The 17713-nt window shown below is 45.5% G+C and overlaps 1 protein-coding gene across 5 annotated transcripts in view; it reads right to left on the minus strand.

Annotated features, from left to right (window-relative positions):
* The window catches only part of NTRK3 (neurotrophic receptor tyrosine kinase 3), a 511401-nt gene that overhangs the window by 321089 nt on the left and 172599 nt on the right, over window positions 1–17713 (minus strand). For all 5 annotated transcript variants that reach the window (XM_070761940.1, XM_070761941.1, XM_070761939.1 and 2 more), the window contains exon 4: window positions 2085–2153. In XM_070761940.1, the coding sequence (XP_070618041.1) occupies window positions 2085–2153 (69 nt within the window). The remainder of the gene's footprint in view (window positions 1–2084; window positions 2154–17713) is intronic.

The following is a 17713-nucleotide window of genomic DNA, read 5'->3' on the forward strand; positions in this document are numbered from 1 at the left end:
GATGGGGGGGGGTCTATGGCACAATATGAGTCATATTGGTGGGCACATGAGCACAGGTCCTGATTTTCAGGACTTTTGGGCCCACTGGGAGTCGGGAAACATGCTGTTTCTAGTCTCTGATAGGGGTGGGGAAGGCCCATTTTTTGCTCTCCCAAGCCTTTCTAGGAGACGGGAGGGGGGCAAAAACAGCCTCCATCCCCAAAGTCCTCCGGAGTCCAGAAACATTCCATTTGCCAACTTCTGGTTGAACCAGGAGTTCTGTTTTTTTTTCCTTCTTCTGCCCAGACTTCAGAGCCTTTCTAGGAGCCTCCAGAGGGTGAAAATGACCTTTCCCCACCCAGCCCCAGAGGCCCTCCAGAGGCCAGAAATGTGCCATTTCTAGCCTCTGGGGGGGCTGTTTTTGCCCTCCCGAAGCCCCTAAAAAGGCTCTGGAGCTTGGGGAGAGCAAAAATATGTGCCTTCCAGTTTAATTGGAAATTGGCAAATGGGCCACTTTCTGCTTCTGGAGGGCATGCAGGGGTATGGGGTGGGAAAGGCTGTTTTTGCCCTCCCCAGGTTCCTTGAAAGCCCCTAGACTCTGAAACCCGGGGAGCGGGGAAAAATGATGTGTCATTGTGTGCCAGGAATAGGGTGTCACATACACATGTATGGAATTATGGGTACAGCCACACATTTGTGTGAATATCCACACTCCCCCCCTTTTGGCAAGCACACCCAAAAAGGTTTGCCTAGTCTATATTAGATATTCAATCGCTGAGAAAGAGATTGTCCAAAGTCAACTAGGTAGCCTCCATGACTGAAGGTGGCCTTGAAGCCAAGTCCTTCCAGTCTGAATTCCAGCATTTTAACTCAAAAAATGTACTGGTTCTCTCTTTCATAGAGTTTATTAAATAGTTCCCTGTGTACTAATGAGAGGTGTATGAGTTGTCTTATTTAATCAACTGCTCCACTTGAATCAATATGATTGGAACCTTTCAGATTGATTCAGATGTCCAGATCTCCAACACAATACCCACAAAACTAAAATCCATAGGTTTTAGTAGAGATCCAAATTGTTTTGGATTGATGAGCTATTCTGAACTGTGTCAGATATTCTACTCCTTCCACTCTGGTTGTCATTTTGAAAATCGGTACAAGGGTTAAAGCTTTGGAGTCTACTCAACAGAAGCATATCCCAATCTTGCCAGTTTCCAGGTGGGTGGACTTCAAATGCCCGAATTCCAAAGCCAAATCTGGCCATTGATAAGAATTTTAGCAGTCCAGTAGTAATTGCCAGTTGTTGGGAAAAGTCACTTTGTAATGTTTTTGCATCTACAGATTGGCTGTAATTGCAAATGGGAAAATTTTAAAGATATATTTCAGAAAAGCTAGTGGTGATATCAATAGCATTTTTCATAGAAACACTTCCACCAGTAACGGGTTGCTGCCCCCAAGGGGGGGGGGGGCACAGTGGGGGCACAAAGTTTATGCACTATTTATTGAATACTTAATAGTTTTTTATTGTCCTTCCTTCTCTAGTACCTAAGTATGATCCTTAATTACTTTTAAGATAGGAAATAATTAAATAGCATGTTTTACCCATAAATGTTTTGATTATTTTAATCATTATCTAGAACTGAACTTTTATAGCAATTAAAGAAAATTGTGCTACTTGTCTAATCTATTATGCTGAACTATGTGGGTTCAGTATAAAATCATGAAATGTTACTGGGCTTCTCAACAAATAATGCTGTCTATCATTGGTCTTTTTTGTGGCTATTCAAATAATGTGACTTAATCAACTAAAAAAGAATCCAAGCACCTATTTGAAAACTTATCTTGGTTGGTAAGCCACTTACATCCAATCACATGACCTTTAACACGCCCCCAGTCATATGATTGTCAAGCCACTCCCATGTGGTCACATGGGTAGCAAGCCCCTCCTACCCAGTCACATGACCAACAAGCTACACCCACAAAATAAGCCACACCCACAATGTGGCAGTAAAAATCACTGCCTTCCACCCACCACCCACCCTTTTTAAATTATCCCTTCTGATTCTCCGGTCTCATTTGCAGGTAGCTCTTCCTGAATGCAAACTTACAGTTCTGTAAGCCTCAGCGTCTTGAAGAGTAACCACGAAAGAGTGGTCAGCCGGTTACCTGAGAGATTTCTGGGGACAAAAAGAGAAAGAATTTACAATCAATCCATCATTATCCGCTCCTCTTTGGAGGAGGCCCAAAATAGTTAGAACTGAAAATGTGACAAGTTTGGAATTAAAGCAGAATTCCCCTTCCGTTTCAATCTTAAAAGAAGATCAATAAAGTTGAGGGAAAATTGACAGCATGTGAAATGTTCACTCTGAGCATGGATTGTGAATGCTATTAAGTTAGGAAGAATCTGTAGTTGCTATTTCCAAGGATTAATTAGTAATTAGTTTTAAAGGAAAGAAGAATATTATAATATAAGCACATAATGATCAAAATAGCATATATTCCAGCCATTTTTATAGGGAAGGTGCTATGTCCTGAATAATCCAAATTCTTTTTATACATTCATCAGAATCCAGCAACTGACAGAAATTATCCAGAATACCAACTATGTATTACTTTTTTTACCTAATTCACTCCAAAATATTTACTGTTGCAAATTGTGCAGGCAATTCATGTAAGTTTCATTACTTCTAATTCACTGTCAGTATATGAGCAACACAGAGTAATAATAGTTCACTAGTAAACGTTATAAATAATGTATAGTTATGTCAATGGGTAAACACATAGCGGCCATAAATATCTGGATATAATTTGAAAATTTATGATCTTCAAGAAGCCTTTCTTTCTTACCGGTAATTCTTTCAATGTTTATAAGGAGACAATACTAACATAATCTTCAAGGTTGCTCCACCAATTCAAATATAATTATCAAGTTTCCTACATCGCACTGATTAAGTTCCAATGCGATTTGCTTTGATTTTAGCACTAGGTGTCAAATGTACTCAATGAAGTCTTGGGGCTAAGTGTGATTCTAATCATTGTAGTTAACAAATCATGGTTAATAAAGTCATAGCTTAACAAAATGTGGAAATCCAATCAAGAAATGCAAAGCTATGAGGAAAATTAATGTAACATAGTACAATATGGTATAATTCAGTAGGGGAAACTAGGGTATGGTAGGGTAGGGTAAGGTAGAATAGGTTGGGCAGGGTAAGGTATCTTATGGTCATATGAGGAAAGGTTGCTGGAACTGGGCATGGATAGTCTAGTAAAAAGAAGGGCTTGTGGGGACATGATAGCTGTATACAGGTACTTAAGGGGTTGCCACGGAGAGGAGGGGGACACACTGTTTTCCAGGGCACCAGGGGGCCGGACGAGGAACAACGGTTGGAAACTGACCAAGGAAAGAGTCAACCTGGAGATAAGAAAGAATTTCCTGACAGTAAGAGCGATCAACCAGTGGAACGGACTGCCAGCGGAGGTTGTGGACTCCCCAACTTTGGACATTTTCAAGAGGAGATTGGACTGCCATTTGGCTGGGGTGCTGTAGGCTTTCCTGCTCAGGCAGGGGGTTGAACTTGATGACCTGTAAGGTCCCTTTCAACTCTAATAATAAATACTGTAAATCTAACGACATAGTAACCAGAGCAGTTTAACAGATTGTTATATTACATAGATTTTGCATGCATGGATCATTTGCAGTGTTTTAACTCATTTGCATAATAACATAACTTCGACATTTGAATGATATAATGTGCATCAATTACATAGTTTGTTCAGCGATATCATCAGGCAAATTACAGAAAAAGGATGCAAATTATGTACATCGCCCCAATAATATCCCACTTTCCACTGTAACCATCAGCAATAAAAATCATACAAAAGTAGAAAACAAATATCTTTCTCCATCAAACAACATAACAAAAGTTCTTGCTTGTTGCAATAAAAAAGTTGTAGGTGGTGCTGGAGGAGACTCCTGCGAGTCCCTTGGACTGCAAGGTGATATAACTGGTCAGTCCTAGAGGAGATCTACCCTGACTGCTCTTTAGAAGGCCAGATCCTGAAGATGAAACTCCAATACTTTGGCCAACAAATGAGAAGGAAGGACTCACTGGGGAAGATCCGAATGCTGGGAAAGATTGAGAGCAAAAGAAGAAGGGGATGGTAGAGAATGAGGTGGCTGAAGTCATTGAAGCAGTTGGTTTGAGCTTAAATGGACTCTGTGGGATGGTAGAGGATAGGAAAGCCTGCAGGAATGCTTTCCATGGGGTGGTGAAGGGTTGGACACAACTTCACAACTGACAACAAAAGAAGAACATATTTCTACGATCTTTAGCTTTGATTCTGGTTCTCACTCTACAATGGGTGTAGACCAAGGGTCTTCAAACTTGGCAACTTTAAGTCTTATGGACTTCAACTCACAGAATTCTGGAAGTTGAAATCCACAAGTCTTAAAGTTGCCAAGTTTGGGGACCTCTGTTACGGTACAGCACAAACCTTAGCATCTTAACACTAGAAGAGAGCATGATCCTAGTGGCAGGTTGTATATCGAAAACCGGGAAGATACCAGAAAGGCAACTTTACCAAATCAAGAGTAGGGAATTTTAACACCAAGGGAATGAGAAAGAGAGGCCTACATTTGTTTTTTGTTTCTTTGCGTTATTCATGTTGAGATTGTTGCCGTGGCAACCTGAGATTAACTTCATAAAATCCTCACTCCAGCTGGGAAAGCCATAATCCCTCCCCTAAAGTGTAAAATATATTAACCTCAGGAAATATTTATAAGCCAGGATCATCAACTGCCCTATCCCTTTACTCTTTTTTCCAACATATTGCCAATCAGTTTCCGGTCACAATTCAAAGTGTTGGTTATGACCTATAAAGCCCTTCATGGCACCGGACCAGAATATCTCCAGGACCGCCTTCTGCCACACGAATCCCAGTGACCGGTTAGGTCCCACAGAGTTGGCCTTGTCCAGGTCCCGTCGACTAAATAATGTCGTCTGGCGGGACCCAGGGGAAGAGCCTTCTCTGTGGTGGCTCCGACCCTCTGGAATCAGCTCCCCCCAGAGATTAGGATTGCCCCCACCCTCCTTGCCTTTCGTAAACTCCTTAAAACCCACCTCTGACGTCAGGCATGGGGGAATTGAAACATCTCCCCCTTGCCCATGTTGTTTTAGTGTATGATTGATTGTGTGCTTGTTTTTTATATATATTGGGGTTGTTTTTATGAATTTTTTAACCTAAAACTGTAATTTAGATTGCTAAATATTAGATTTGTTACTGTGCACTGTTTTTGCCATTGTTGTGAGCTGCCCCGAGTCTGCGGAGAGGGGCGACATATAAATCCAATAAATCTAATCTAATCTAATCTATGTATTTTGGACAAATATCTTACTTAAAGGAAAGAAGGAAGAGGAGAGAAATTACAATGTTTCATTTGCACCTTTGATTTTGTCGACCCTTGATTGATTGTGATTGATTGATTGATTGATTGATTGATTTCTATGCTGCCCCTCTCTGAAGACTCGGGGTGGTTGTAAACATAAAGTTACAATGAAAATCAATCCAATAAAATTAAAAATTACATAACTATTTTAAAATTCCTAGCTATATTAAACTCAATAGCACCCATTCGTACAGCAACCATACAATCATCCATTGGCCAGGGGGCTAAGATCTAATCGGCCCAAGCCTGGTGACATAAATGAGTCTTAAGACTGTTATGAAAGGTGAGGAGGGTGAGGGCCGTACAAATCTCTGGGGGGAGGTGGTTCCAGAGGGCCGGGGCCCCCACAGAGAAGGCTCTTCCTCTAGGTCCTGCCAAGTGACATATTCTAGTTGACGGGATCTTGAGAAGGCCAACTCTGAGGGACCTGAGCGGTCGCTGGGACTCAAGCGGCAGGAAGCTATCCTGCAGGGAATCTATATATATATAGAATTCTGTAAGTCAATACAGTGATCCCCCGCTCTTTGCGAGGGTTCCGTTCCAGGACCCCCCGCAACGAGCGGGTTTTCGCGAAGTAGCGCTGCGGAAGTAAAAACACCATCTGCGCATGTGCAGATGGTGTTTTTACTTCCGCAGCGCTAGCGAGGAGCCGAAGATTGGGGGCGGCACGGGTGTTTTAAAACGTCCCCGCCGACATGGGGGGCTCGCTAGCACCCCCCTAACCCGGGTTGGGGGTTTGGGGGTGTGCTAGCGAGCCCCTCATGTCGGCGGGGATGTTTTAAAACACCCGCGCCACTTTCCAATGAGTCCCGAAGACAACGCGTTTGTCTTCGGGACTCATTGGAAAGTCGCGCGGGTGTTTTAAAACATCCCCGCCGACATGGGAGGCTCGCTAGCACACCCCTGAACCCCCAACCCGGGTTTGGGGGTGTGCTAGCGAGCCCCTCATGTCGGCGGGGATGTTTTAAAACACCCGCGCCACTTTCCAATGAGTCCCGAAGACAACGCGTTTGTCTTCGGGACTCATTGGAAAGTCGCGCGGGTGTTTTAAAACATCCCCGCCGACATGGGAGGCTCGCTAGCACACCCCCGAACCCCCAACCCGGGTTTGGGGGGTGTGCTAGCGAGCCCCTCATGTCGGCGGGGATGTTTTAAAACACCCGCGCCACTTTCCAATGAGTCCCGAAGACAACACGTTTGTCTTCGGGACTCATTGGAAAGTCGCGCGGGTGTTTTAAAACGTCCCCGCCGGCATGGGGGGCTTCCTAGCAGCCCCCCAAACCCGGGTTGGGGGTCCGGGGGGTGCTGGTAAGCCCCCCATGCCGGTGGCGACGTCGCGCCGCCCCCAATCTTCGGCTCCTCGCTAGCGGGCAGGCAGGCGGCTCCTCGCTAGCGGGCAGGCAGGCGAGAGCTAGCGCCAGCGAACAGCTTGTCCGCGCTCGCTCTGGCCGCGAGAATGAACGGTGTGGGCGGGCGAAGGGCGGGCGGCAGCGAGGAGTTTGCGTGGGCGGTGGGGAAACTCCTTGCTGATGCCCGCTGCTCGCCCTCTCGCCAGGAAGAGGGGGAAGACCCAGGGAAGCCGCCCAGCAGCTGATCTGCCGGGCACCATCTACGCATGCGTGCCCATAGAAAAAAGGGCACGCATGGGCAGATGGTGTTTTGACTTCCGGGTTGAAAAATCGCGAATTACCCTGTTCGCAATGGTCGGGGACGCAATAACCGGGGGATCACTGTATTTTAAAGCATTAAGCATATAATGTGAGTTTAAATGAGATTCTCAGTCATCCCGATCATGGTTGTCCAAGAGGTGTTTTTTCAGGAAGCAACTGGACTTCTTTGGGGGTTTTTTTCTTTGAAGACATTTCACTTCTCACCCAAAAAGCTTCTTCAGTTCTGACTGGATGGTGAATGAATCCTCCCATTCCCCACCATCCATTCAGAGCTGAAGAAGCTTTCTTGGATGAGAAGCAAAACGTCTTCAAAGAAAAAATAAGAAAGTCCAGGTGTCTCCTGAAAAAGCACCTTTGGGGCATATAATGTAAGGATGTATGCCAGTCAATATTTAACAAATGGGGGGCAATACCACTGCTGGACTTTTTAAAAGAATTATTTAGAAACATCTTTTTTAAAATCCCACTCATTTTCATTCACAAATTTCTGAAAAGTGTTAACTCTGCTACAAAATGATGTTAGCTCATGAAGATGTTTTTTTTTTTTATAAAACAAATATTCACATCTCTTCTATGTAAATATCTTCAACGTAGGTTTATCAGGTTCTTATATTGCTACTTCTTTTAATGTGCAAGTTTCCATGGCATTTTTTTGTAATGGGCCTGCCAAAAATTATTACTGTTATTTTTTGTTATTTTTGTCAACCCAAGAAAGATTACAGTGATCCCTCGATTAGCACGGTCTCGATTAGCGTGAAACGCTGCAACGCGGTTTTTCAAAAAATATTAATTAAAAAAATAAAATATTAAAAAATAAAAAATAAGTCCACGCTAGTTCTCTCTCTCTTTCTCTCCCTGTTGCCGGCGTGGTATATGAGAGAGAAAGAGAGAGGCAGAGGTCGGGCGCATTACCGGGAGGTGGAGGCGGCGTGGGGACGCTGGGTGCCGGGGACACCGAGGAGGGGGTGGACGTCAACTGCGGGCGGGAGGAAAGCGAATGCCACGGGGCTGGGCTCGGCTCCCCCCTCGGCTCCCCCCCTTACCAGCCCCGCCGCGGAAGGCTCCATTCTGTTCCCTGAATGGAGACCGCCGGCCGCTCAATCGGGCCGGCAGGGAACAGAATGGAGCCTTCCGCGGCGGGGCTGGTAAGGGGGGGAGCCGAGGGGGGAGCCGAGCCCAGCCCCATGGCATTCGCTTTCCTCCCGCCCGCAGCCGACTGATCGTGGGCTCCTTCGCAACCTCGGAGAGCTTCCTGGTTTTCGTGAGCTTTCATGCCCTGGAAGCTCTCCGAGGTTGCGAAGGAGCCCACGATCAGTCTCGGCTGCGGGTGGGAGGAAGGCGAATCCCCCGTGGGCTCCGTTACATCTTCCGCTGCCAGCCAGGCCATGCTGGCGGCAGCGGAACAATCGCTGGCTGTCAACTTTTCTTTTTAAAACTGGGCAGGAGCTGACTTGCCTCCCCAGTGCTAAAAAGAAAAGTTGACAGCCAGCGCTGCGACTGACGGAATGCTGAGCCTCCCGTTTTCTCTCCCCCCCCCCCTCGCCCCTTCGCCTCCCTGTGTTCCTAGGAGAAGTGCTGGGGATTGAGGCAAGACAGACCTTCTGCTCCTCACCAGCACTTCTCCTAGGAACAAAGGGGGGCGAAGGGGCGAGGGGGCAGAGAGAGAACGGGAAGCTCAGCATTCCGTCAGCCGCAGCGCTGGCTGTCAACTTTTCTTTTTAAAACTGGGCAGGAGCTGACTTGCCTCCCCAGTGCTAAAAAGAAAAGTTGACAGCCAGCGCTGCGACTGACGGAATGCTGAGCCTCCCGTTCTCCCCCCCCCCACCTCGCCCCTTCCGGTTTCGGCGTTCGGCAATGGAGTCCGGCGCTGGGGCCATGCGGGGCCGCTCATCCAGGGGGGCGTGGACTGGCAAGTCGCCCTCCTTTCTCTTTCTTTCTCTCTCTTATACCACACCGGTAACAGGGAGAGAAAGAGAGAGAGCGGAGGGCACCTTGCCGGTCCACGCCCCCCTAGATGAGCGGCTCCGCACGGCAAGCGGCAAGCGGCAAGCGGCAAGTGATCTTGGGGTTTCCCCTTTGCCTGGGTGGCGGGAAGACCAAGGGAAGGTTCCTTCAGCCGCCCAACACCTGATCCGCTCCGCAGCGCGGCAACGGGGAAACCCCATCTTCGACTCCTCGCTGCTTCCGCGCTGCGGAGCAGATCAGCTGTTGGGCGGCTGAAGGAACCTTCCCTTGGTCTTCCCCGCCGCCCACACACAAACTCCACCATCTGCGCATGTGCGGCCATGAAAAAATGGCGCACATGCGCAGATGGTGTTTTTACTTCCGCATCCAGTATAACGCGGAAATCGGTTAGCGCGGGAGGTCTTGGAACGTAACCCCCGCGCTAACCGAGGGATCACTGTACACCCTAATGGATTATTCCATTCAAAATTGAGATAAATCTCCATGGTGGCACAGTGGTTAGAATGAGTAGTGCAGGTTACTTCTGCTGATTGCCAGCTGCTTGCAATTTGGCAGTTCGAATCTCACCAGGCTGAGGATTGAATCAGCCTTCCGTCCTTCCGAGGTCGGTAAAATGAGAACCCAAATTATTGGAGGCAATAGATAAGCTTAGAGAAGCCTGTAAAAGCACTATGAAGCAGTATATAAGTCTAAATGCTATTGCTATTGCTAATTCTCAAATTCAGTCCTGCACATATCCTTGAAACTTCCCCTTTATATTATATCTTTTGACCTAATGTTCATTTAGACATACATCAAAGCAGTAATGCTTCTATGCAAAAATGCTTCGGCATTATGGTTTGAATAAAATTCATAATTCCTTTGGTACACATACTATGCAAAATTGTAATGTAGCTTCCTTGAGCAGATTTTGTATGAGTCATCTGTAATGTTTCTGGCATAAGGAAAGAGTGTGAAATCATAATGTGCTTTTGGGGGAAACATACTACGAGAATCCAGCTACAGTTCTTGATAAACCATGATCAGCAGCTTTGCACATTGTTTGAAGCCAACTGTGGTTTATTTAACAAATCGTGCTTGAATCAGCTTCCTTTCCCATGCATACATTATACATGGACAGCTTCACAACCCAAAACCCTTAATTCATACTGCACTGCCAATGTGTAAAATATTATATTTCTTCTAAAACCATCCATATTTCCGCTGTTCTCTCACTCACACTGTGTGTCTCGCACAGGCTTCCTAAGAGTTACACAAGCCACAGGATTCTTCCCCTCACACCACTCTTCCCAAGCTCTACGGCACATTATAAAGCCCTCTTGTTGTGACCTTGTTTGCAGCCACAAATGGCAAGGTGCATGAATCGTGAGCAAGAAGCCCAGAGGCTCATTAAAGGCACAGCCTGCTAAAGGAAATGCTCGGAGCCAGGAGAGAGGAAGTCACGAAGCAAGCTCTGGGAAGTCGAGACCATCACAGCGTACAACAAGATCACCATTTAACTCTTTGCGTGCGCTCCACACACAAAGCCACCAGCTGCTACTGTGGGTCCTGCTCAAGGCTTAGGAGATCCAGAGAGAGACCTGAAGATACAAACTCAAGATAAACCGATCCACACTTGACTGCAGAAAATATTACTTCGGCAACAGAGTGGTCAACGCCTGGAATGCTCTACCCAACTCCTTTGTTACATCCTCAAACCTTCACAGCTTCAACCTTAAACTGACTACTGTGGACCTCACCCCATTCTTAAGAGGTCTGTAAAGGGGGCAATCCTACCATCCATAGTTCCCTCTAAGCTGAGCAGTGAGCAATGGCTCACTTAAAAATCATCATCAACTCAGAGTTTTTCAAACCTGCCCAGAAGCCGAGAGGGAAAGAGTGAGAGGGAAAGAAGGGACTGCGGCTCAGACACTATACTTTTCCACCCGCCCCCCCAAAAAAATTAGAGGGAACACTGCTACCATCCCTGTATTACTGTCCCCGTTTATTTGTATTCATGTCATAGAAACATAGAAAGATAGAAGATTGACGGCAGAAAAAGACCTCATGGTTTATCTAGTCTGCCCTTACACTATTTCCTGTAATTTATCTTAGAATAGATATATGTTTATCCCAAGCATGTTTAAATCCAGTTACTGTGGATTTACCAACCACGTCTGCTGGAAGTTTGTTCCAAGCATCTACTACTCTTTCAGTAAAATAACATTTTCTCACGTTGTTTCTGATCTTTCCCCCAATTAACCTCAGATTGTGCCCCCTGGTTCTTGTGTTCACTTTCCTATTAAAAACACTTCCCCCCTGAACCTTATTTAACCCTTGAACATATTTAAATGTTTCGATCATGTCCCCCCTTTCCCTTCTGTCCTCCAGACTATACAAATTGAGTTCATGAAGTCTTTCCTGATAGGTTTTATGCTTAAGACCTTCCATCATTTTTGTAACCCGTCTTTCGACCTGTCCATGTTCATATTCATACCTGTTATCTCATACATGTTTGACAAACTAATAAACAAGTAAATAAAACTTCTGAATGTAGGACAAAAAAGTAATTGGCATTCAAGTGCCCTTCTGTTCAGGATTTGGGAGAACATCGACGTGGTGCGTTGTGAAAGAAGCTGAAGTTCAATCTCAGCTTTCACAGACGGGAGGGCAAGGCTGAGATGATGGCAAGCAGAAATAGCTCCTGTCCCTTTCAAACTAATAAATGCATTTGGCCTGGAAGTGTTTATGGTAGAAGGGTCAAGCCACCTACCTGACTGTCTCTGTCCCACTTTGCACACATTAGTTTTTAACTTAGGTTCTCATAGCCCACTGAGTCATCAGGTGGTGCTTTTAGTTTAGTTTAAGGTTCTGGTGTGCATGCACATGCGATTATCAGTTTTCCATCACGCATGTGGAAGTGCCAAAAATCGGCCTCTGCATCCACACCAACTAGCTGATTGTCAGGTCTGCATGTGAGCCAGAACCCTGAACCTTTTCTGGAGCACGATCCCTTCACATGTGCAGCAGTGCCAAAAAAACCAGCCTGTGCATACACACCCGCCAGCTCATCATGGGTGGCGCATGCATGATATTATTATTATTATTATTTATTATATTTGTATGCCGCCCCTCTCTGTAGACTCAGGGCAGCTCACAACAGTGATAAAAACAATATACAATGACAAATCTAATATCAAAGTCTAAAATAACAATTTTACATTAAAAAACCTAAAAACCCCATTATATAAAAAGTATACATACAAACATACCATACATAAAACTGCATAGGCAAGGGAAAATGTCTCAGTTCCCCCATGTCTGACGGTAGAGGTGGGTTTTAAGAAGTTTACGAAAGGCAAGGAGGGTGGGGGCAGTCCTAATTCCATGATAGAACATGGAAATCCCGCTTTTACAGAGCATGACCCCGATGAGCACGTGTGGCGTTTCCATGCTATTTTTCAGGCACTCAGTGCTGAAAAGGTTCGCCATCACTGCTATCAGCAGTCAAATATGTAAAACATGAGCTACTGACTCAATAGTGGTGCCTGAGCAAACATGGTGATCACATTGCTGCCTTCTCTTTCTCACAAATAGGCTTTTGTTACAGTTATGGTTAATAGCTCCTCATTTCCCCTAAATATGGCAGCACCAAGGGGCTAGAAATAAACTTTTCCAAAATGAAAAATTGGCTGTCAATTGATAACAGTGGAATATCAATGGCTTTTCAAGGAAGCAGGTCAAAGTCTTTAAATATCTCAATCACTTCAGCATGTGTCAAATCCCGAATTTATAGCCCGGGCTCAAAAGGCCGCTGGTGCAATAATTAGATATATTAGCTGCAACATAAACATTTCTGTTCCAGCTACCACTGTTATATCATTGGATGCTTTAATGCCTTTAGCCATTTGGCAAACCATCTTGTGTTTATCCTAATGAAGTACATTTTGAAGCCCTGTAATCAAAATTGATCCAAGATTTTAGGAAGTGGTGTGTTTTGACTAACTACCAGGATAGCCAGTATGAGAAGATGCTCACGGTCACTCATGCCCTCATCACGTCGAGGTTCGATTACTGCAACGCTCTCTACATGGGGCTACTTTTGAAAAGTATTCGGAAACTTCAGATTGTGCAGAATGCGGCAGCAAGAGCCATTGTGGGGCTTCTTAGATTCACCCACGTTCCTACAACACTCCGTGGCCTGCACTGGCTGCCGATCAGTTTCCTGTCACAATTCAAAGTGTTGGTTATGATCTTTAAAGCCCTACATGGCAATGGACCAGAGTACCTCCAAAACCGCCTGCTACCGCACGAATCCCAGAGACCGATAAGGTCCCACAGAGTTGGCCTTCTCCGGGTCCCGTCGACTAAACAATGTCATTTGGCGGGCCCCAGGGGAAGAGCCTTCTCTGTGACGGCCCCAGCCCTCTGGAATCAACTCCCCCCAGAGATTAGAACAGCCCACGCCCTCCTTGTCTTTCGCAAATTACTCATGACCCACCTATATCGCCAGGCATGGGGGAACTGAGACACCTCCCCCAGGCTTTTATATTTTATGTTTGGTATGCATGTGTTGTATGGTTTTAATTGTTGGGGTTTTTATATATCTTTTCTTTAATATTAGATTTGTTACTGTTATATTGTTTTTATTATTGTTGTGAGCCACCCTGAGTCTTCGGAGAGGGGCGTCATACAAATCTAATGAATTGAATTGAATTGAATTAATTGAAATACGGATGAAGTTGAACCGTTGGAAGTGAGTGACTGACTCAACCTATTTTTACAACTAAGTTGACTTTCTGCTTAGCAAATACGGGTAATCCTTCACTAAGAAGAGTTCATTTAGTGACCATTCAAAGTTACAATGGCACCAGCAGAAAGATAATTAATATAAAATAAAAACCACTTGTCCCACATCGACTGAATGTCCCAAATAGCATTGCCCAAATAGATGAGATTTGACTTACAACAGTTATTTTAGTGACCGATCAAAGTCACAACAGCACAACAGCCCCCTGGCTGTTTCAAAAGACGACAGCCGGGCGGCGGGGCTTCTCAGCGGCCTCCCGAACCTGAACTTTTGCCGAACATCCGAGTTCGGTGTTCGGGAGGCCGCCGAGAAGCCCCGCCGCCCGGCTGTAGTCTTTTGAAACAGCCGGGGGGCTTCTCAGCGGCCTCCCGAACGCCGAACCTGAAAGTTTGGGTTTGGCGTTCGGGTTCAGGAGGACGCTAAGAAGCCCCCCGGCTGTTTTAAAAGGTGACAGCCGGGCGGCGGGGCTTCTCAGCGGCCTCCCAAACCTGAACTTTTGCCGAACATCCAAGTTCGGCATTCGGGAGGCCGCCGAGAAGCCCCGCCACCCGGCTGTCACCTTTTAAAACAGCCGGGGGGCTCCTTAGCGTTTCAAAAAGCGACAACCGGGCGGCAGGGCTTCTTGGCGGCAGCGGGTTCGTAAGAAGGAAAAAGTTCGTAAGAAGAGGCAAAAAAATTCTGAACCCCGGGTTCGTATCTCGGGTTGTTCGTAAGACGAGGGGTTTGTATCATGAAGTACCACTGTACTCAGTATATCATTTCAGACGAATGGTTAATCTTTCAAGCTTTCTCTCTCTTTCTCAACATAGCAGAGAAAGGTTCTCCTAGGATGGGCTCCAGCACGAGTCCAAAAGCTGGAAAGACTAAACTTACCATAGGATCTCAAAACCATTCCTGCTTACTGTAGAAAACCAGATAATAAAAGGCTAAAGCTCTGTAACAAAAGAACTATTACCACCCCACTTTGCATAATATTTGCAACAGCTCTTAAGAATTCCTGGTGTATTAAAGCATTCAAAGCAGCTTAAATGCTTGTGTAGCAGAAATTTTGAGTAGTTCGGAAAACCGGCAAATATAACCTCTGGCTTTCCACAGAGTGGGGTGAGAACGGAGATTTTGCAATATCCTTCCCCCAAGAGTGGGGAGGGAATGGGGATTTTGCAGTGGACTTCCCCTGCCACGCCCACCAAGCCAAGCCACACCCATCAAGCCAAGCCACACCCACCAAGCCATGCCCACAGAACTGGTAGTAAAAACATTAGATTTTACCACTGCCAGGGGTGATGTTATTTCAGAATCCTAGGCAACATAGATGAACCCTGGCTCTTATTATTCACTGCTTCCAGGTAAAGTTGAAGCAAAGGGCTCATTTGTTTTCCCAAAATGGCTGAAAGGGACTGGCCTCTTTGCAGAATGACTGCCCGGAATCAAAAGAGTTACAGTGCGGGAATTATCACGAGAAGTGATAATACCTCTTTATACGCACTAGTGAGACCACACTTGGAATACTATGTATAGTTCAGGTCATCATGATAGAAAAAAAAGACGCGGAGATGCTTGAAAATGTGCAGAGAAGAAGGATCCGGAGGTCAAATCACATGATAAACAATTAAGGGAACTAGGTGTGTCTACTCTTACAAAGAGAAGGTTCGGGGTGGGGGGAGATGATTACTATCTTCCAATACTTGAGGGGCTGTCACCAAGAAGAAGGGATTGACTTATTATCCAAAGCACCAGAGGGAAGGAGAAAAAGTAATGGGTGGAAGCCAAGCTAGAAGGAGATATTTTCTGACAGTGAGAACAAACCATGAAATAAGTTGCCTCTTGGAGAATTTTTTTTTTTTTAAATAGACTGGACAACCATTTGACAAGATAGTAGAAGGACTCCTTCCTTGAGCATGGGGTTTGGACTAGAAGACCTCAGAGGTCACCGATTGAGTGTTATCTATCATCCCCTCAAAGCCCCATCATTCACAAAATACTCCACTGTTTGTACTTTATTCTTTATCCTTTCACCAAGCAAGTAAACTAATCAATGAGCTGTCCATCTTACTTACTTATTTCAAGGAAGCTAAGGAGGACCTAGAGATACCTTGAAAATAAAGAGCTGATGCTTTGCTTTGAAGTCTGACAGCTTTCCTTCCATTCTTTTATAAAGAAAATAAAAAAGAAATAAAAAAAGAAAAGAAATGAAAAAAGAAACTCCAGGATGGCACAGTGGTTAGAGTGCAGTACTGCAGGATGCTTCAGCTAATTGCTAGCTGTAGTTCAGCAGTTCAAATCTCACCACTGGCTCAAGGTTGACTCAGCCTTCCATCCTTCTAGGTAAAATGAGGACCCAGATTGATGGGGGCAAGAGGCTGATTCTGCAAACCGCTTAGAGAGGGCTGCAAAGGCACTATAAATGCTATAGTCTAAATCAGTGTTTCCCAACCTTGGCAACTTGAAGATATCTGGACTTCAACTCCCAGAATTCCCCAGCCAGCATTTGCTGGCTGGGGAATTCTGGGAGTTGAAGTCCAAATATCTTCAAGTTGCCAAGGTTGGGAAACACTGGTCTAAATGCTATAAAAGTGGAAGATCAGGTAGGTCACTGACACCAGGGGAGGTATCTAAGGGCTCATGGATACATCTGAATGGCATCCTAGAGCCGTGATGGCGAACTATGGCACGTATGCCACAGCTGGCACGTGGAACCATATCAGAAGGCACACGAAACGTTGCATCATCATCATCATCATCATATATTAGATTTGTATGCCGCCCCTCTCCGGAGACTCGGAGCGGCTATGTCAGTTCCAACACACATGCACATGCTAGCCAGCTAATTTTCGGCCTTGGGGAAGGTCATTTCTCCCTCTGGAGGCTTCAGGGAACGGAAGTTCAGAAAACGGACTTCCAGTTTCCCTGTTGTGCTGTTTTTTGCACTCCAGAGGATTCCAGGAAGCTTCCTGAAGCCCCAGAGTGCAAAAAACAGCACAACGAGCAAACCCGTAGGGAATGGGTATGGGCATATGCGCGTGTGCTAGCACATCCACATACACCCTTTGGCACGTGGAGCAAAAAAGGTTCGCCATCACTGTCCTAGGGTTTCTAATTTTGTGAACATATGCTCCACATTCCCCGTTTACAATAAACTATGTGCGTAAGCATGCATTCCGCTAGCTGCTAACTGGGCAGATAGGCAGAGTCAGAATTAGAAGAACAAAGAGTTCGGTTTAGAGGGAAACAAGACCTTATAGCAAACCGTATGGGATCATTTCCAATGTATTTCTGCCGAAACAGGAACCGTTCACCAAGGTAGCATGTGGGAATGCGCTCTGCTCTCCGATTCCCGGCGACGCTTGCTTCCATTTTATTTAAAGCTTCTGAGATTTTCCAGAGGACTTTTTTTTCCCCTTGAAAACCCAGAGCAATTGGAAGTTAGTGGGAAGGGAAATGGCATGTTTGTTTTTTTTCCCTCAATTAAGCTCCAGCACAAAAAGGCTCTACTATTAAGAGGCATTTTTATTCAGCTAAATTAAGCCAGATGCCTCATTAATGACACTTACCCACAAGAGCCTCTGTAATTAAGCTGAAAACTATATAATTGTGATCAGTCCTGGGCGATGGCAGTAGGACGTGCCTGTTAGGAGGGGGCCCTTAGCATCCCCTCCTCCTGGAGATGGTGGGTGTGTTTGAATAACAACAACAACAACAACAAAGCCCCTTCCCCACCCTCTTCAAACAGGCCTTCTCTTCAATGGCTGCCTTTCACTGACACTTCTCTGTGTTTGTTTCTGCGCAGGCAAGTTTCTCAGCGCCTTTTAATAACAGGTTGCCAGAGCTTTTTAAAAAAAATGCTGATCTGGAGAATAAGTTGCACAG

This window comes from Erythrolamprus reginae, chromosome 10, assembly GCF_031021105.1.
Source record: "Erythrolamprus reginae isolate rEryReg1 chromosome 10, rEryReg1.hap1, whole genome shotgun sequence".
NCBI classification, from domain to species: domain Eukaryota; kingdom Metazoa; phylum Chordata; class Lepidosauria; order Squamata; family Dipsadidae; genus Erythrolamprus; species Erythrolamprus reginae.